The sequence below is a fragment of the Anopheles merus genome, unplaced genomic scaffold, assembly GCF_017562075.2.
Source record: "Anopheles merus strain MAF unplaced genomic scaffold, AmerM5.1 LNR4000017, whole genome shotgun sequence".
NCBI lineage: Eukaryota > Metazoa > Arthropoda > Insecta > Diptera > Culicidae > Anopheles > Anopheles merus.
This window is the reverse complement of record NW_024427597.1, coordinates 159123-163140: the sequence shown is the minus strand read 5'-3', so window position 1 is coordinate 163140 and position 4018 is coordinate 159123. Positions and strand designations below refer to the sequence as shown.

Genomic DNA, 4018 nt, shown 5'->3' with positions numbered 1-4018 from the left:
CAAGCTAGGATATATGAAGGCACATGTTACCACTCTGCACGACGAGGACGTGTCGGAATAGGAGTTGGATGGGAGAGCCTGTGTTATCCCTCGGAGGGCTTCGGATCCCATCCCATTACAGAGCAACCGTACCTTACCACCAGCTTTTTTTACCACAACGACAGGAGTCGCCCACTCAGAATGGTCTACGCGCTCCCATACACCATCATTTACAAATTGATTAATTTCTTTATCAACTGCATCACGCAAGCGCAAACGGCACCTGTCTTGCTTTAATATACACAGGTTTTGTATGTTCCCGTACTGTTAGTGAAGCTTGAATTCCTTTTACTTTTCCAATTTCCTTACTGAATACTGATGGATATTTCTGAAGTAAGGCATTTAATGCACTGTACTTGCATTCATCATCCCTATCGCAGTATGAAACAGTGTGTGTGCCAGATCTGAAAATGCGATTAAAATCTAAATTTAATGCACGTAACCAATCACGTCCCAGCAAGGGGTGTTTGTTGGACTTCGTTACATACAGTGGCAATACGAGTTTTCTTCCCTCTACCACTACTGTGACCAATAATTTTCCCAACACATTTATGTCATTGTCCGAATAGCTTACTAGTCTTAAGTCCGTTTGCAAAATTTCTATGTCTTTGAGATGTTTTTGTTTGTCCTTTATGTTTATCAATGATACCGGCGATCCAGTGTCGACCTCGAATGTTAGTACACCTTGACCGACCCTCAGATTCAACAAAAACTTACCAGCATGATTCTGGACCGTGCTCACATGAAGAACATCCTTTGGGTCGTTTTCCTCCAAATAATGTGTGTTCTCCTGACGCCTGTTGTTGTGGCGAGACAAACACACTTTTTGTAGATGTCCTCTTTTCCCACAAGCGCTGCAAACCGTTTGCTTGTGCTGGCATCTATTAGCCATGTGATTTGTATCGCCGCATCTGTAGCACTTTCGCTGTTGACCGTTGTTTGTCGATGATATTTTCTTTGTATTGGCCGTAACTTGTTGCACTTCACATCTCGGGCTGGTTCCATGCATTTCCTCGGTCCCACGCAATGACATTTCCATTCCAAACGCAATGTCCTTGGCTTTGGATAGTGTAAGATCGCGTACTTCCAGCAATCGTGACTGTATTCCACGATTCCGAATGCCAAAGACAAATTGGTTTCTCAGCGCTTTGTCTAAGTACGAATCAAAATTGCAGCTTTTAGCCAGCTTCTCTAACTCCATTAAGTATTCGCTCAATGATTCGTTCTCCAATTGCTTACGGCTAGTAAACTTGAAGTTTTCTAGGATTTCTAGCGGTGCAGGGTTGAAGTGATTTCTCAGGAGTGCAACGATTTCGTCGAATGACTTCGTGTAGGGATCGGCGTTTTGCAGGTTGTTGCATAATACGTCGTACGTAGGGCCGCCCATGTAATGTAGAAGGTAGTCCTTTTTATCGCCATCTCCAATTTGGTTGATTCTAAACCAAATTTTTAGCCGTTCCATCCATCTATCGAACGATGATGACACGGGGTTGAAAGGCTCGAACACACACATATTAGCCATTTTTGCGTTGGTACCGGAAGAAGAAGAAGCAGTAGGTGTGGAAGATCCAGCGCTCGCCACGGTTTGTGGTTGCATCGATATACAAGCAGTAGCAGTCACAGCAACAGTAAGAGTAGTAGGAGCAGCAGTAGTATCTCCGGTAGTAGCAAAAAAATGGTAGCAGCTCGTCCCGTAATCAATCCAGCTGACGCTCCGGCAGCAGTAGCAACGCCAGACGTAGTACCGCCAACAGCATCAAAATTCACCGTATTCGTAGCACCGATAGAAGAAATAACGGTAAATGCTCCTTCTCACCAACGTAGGGAACTGTTTAAGTAACTGAAAACGTATAATTCCCTTTTCTCGTCGCCAAATTATTGTATTTTTGATGCAGTATAAATGTTACACGCGTTTTCTTTATTCAGTTCCTTGTATGCATGACATTTCATTCGCTCCCTTCCTGTTTCGAGCAGTGCTGCTCGTTCGAGCAGTCGCAGAGCTGCCAACATGCCATAGCTGTCAATGTTGTATATAACATAGTTAGCAGTACAACCCACACAATGACTTTCTTCTCTAGATATTTGTTGGTTATTTTAATGAGAGTCGGTTGACACATCATGTGCTACGATACTTTCTCGACGATGGCCACTCGGAATTTGTTTCTTTAAAAACGTCCATAATTAGATAATGAGTCCGCGTTAACTTGTCTACCGTTATGGTTTCCATATAGTACTTTAGAGGGTTTGGAAGGTTTTTCTTTTATATTCGAAAACGCTATAGCACTGGTGGCCGAGGCCAGTTGATATAACCACGAATTAAAAGTGGCGAGACTTATGTCCTGAAGATTGAAACGATATTCTGCCCAGCGCAATTGTAAATGCGGTGGCAGCTTGTGCATCAATTGATGTAATAAAGTAATGTTATATAAATGATCGGGCACTTTACATGCCCGTACGGTGGCACAAAAGTTCTGTACGGCTACTGAAAATTCTACCAAAGTCTCCAGCTTACTTTCGTCGACTACTGCAAACACAGTTATTTTATCGGTTGTCGCTTGAACAATGCGTTCGGGTTGACCGTAGAGCATCCGCAAAGTTCCGATAACTGTGCCGACGTTCTCAGGATGCATTAAAAAGCTTCGTACATCTTCTAACGCTTTCCCATGGAGGCAGTTCTGTAAGCGTATCAAATTTTCATGAGCGGTAAAACCACACATTTCCGTGGTGTTGTTGTATGCGGATATAAATAACGGCCATTCTTCCGGACTGCCGGCAAATCGTGGCAGATCTTTCGCAAACGATTTCCGTGCATCTTTTTGTGCAGATGATAACTCCGCTTGTATTGGGGAGTATGTATTGATGTTCTATGTCGGGTCCAGAACCGTATGTTGTGTTAATGTTTGCGGTGGTACCGCATGGACTGGTTCACTTTTCACGAATCTATTATGTGACTGCGCGTTTTCTTTTACCCAGTCTTCTACTCTTAAACATTCCATATTACTTGCAATGCTTGACTCGTCATCTGAATCATCGGGTATTTCAGTGAGAAGGACGTACTTCTTTTCGATAAATTGCATCTCACATTGTCTTTCTTCTTCTAGCTTTGCAAGTAAATGTTGTTTTTCTCTAGCGGTAGACCGCACTGACGATCCTTTTGAAGAGCGAGAACGCTCATTATGATAGTAGCTCATTACGAGATAGAACGATAGTAGCTCATTACCTTTCATGTTCGATGAAGAAGCCTGCTGAATGGAACACCCCGCCCTATGGAACTGCAATGGTCCAATGGAAGCGTTCGAAAAGAACCAGATTCATTAATAGTGAATTTATAAATCCATGGTGAATCCGGTGGAAGGCAAATGTGTTTACGAAACATTAGAACGATAAGTGAACTAAACCTTCATTCACAAACACTGGACATAGAGAAGCTTGGACAGCGTTTTAAATATCTTAAAGGACTACCGATGGTCTCATATACCAACACCAAGCCTCGTATTCTTATTGGTTCGCAACACTCAAGTTTAACTACTCCATTGCAAATGCGAGAAGGCCGATTTGGAGAACCAATTGCCGTAAAAACAAGATTGGGTTGGACGATCTATGGCCCTGTGAACGAAGAGACGCAAACGTATACAAGCAATCAATTGAACATTCACCTGCTTCATGAGCCTGATGACAGTGACCTTCACCAAGCAATGAAAGAATATTTCTATCTAGATAGTCTTGGGGTAGCAATAAAAAACAACTTAGCGTCTAAAGACGATGAACGGGCGATAACAATGTTAAAAAATAACACACGCTTTAACGGAGTTCGTTATGAATCCTGTTTACTATGGAGATTAGAAAACGTCGGTCTACCAGTAAATAAAGAGATGGCTTTACGTCGTCACCGCAACTTAGAACGACGAATGAAAAGAGATGAACAGCTAAACGACACTCCACATAATATGATAGCAGAATATTATCATAAAGGATATGT

The 4018-nt window shown here is 42.5% G+C and overlaps 1 protein-coding gene across 1 annotated transcript; it reads right to left on the bottom strand.

The window, feature by feature from the left end:
* Nucleotides 1-241: 241 nt before the first annotated feature.
* Nucleotides 242-1826, bottom strand: LOC121601010. Its single transcript, XM_041929796.1, has one exon. It carries the CDS (start codon nt 1634-1636, stop codon nt 242-244), a length of 1395 nt encoding a protein of 464 aa, XP_041785730.1. The 5' UTR covers nt 1637-1826.
* Nucleotides 1827-4018: the final 2192 nt, after the last annotated feature.

Bases quoted from the DNA above. Each gene is read 5' to 3' on its own strand.
- LOC121601010 (XM_041929796.1), bottom strand. From the start codon at position 1,636: ATGCAACCACAAACCGTGGCGAGCGCTGGATCTTCCACACCTACTGCT.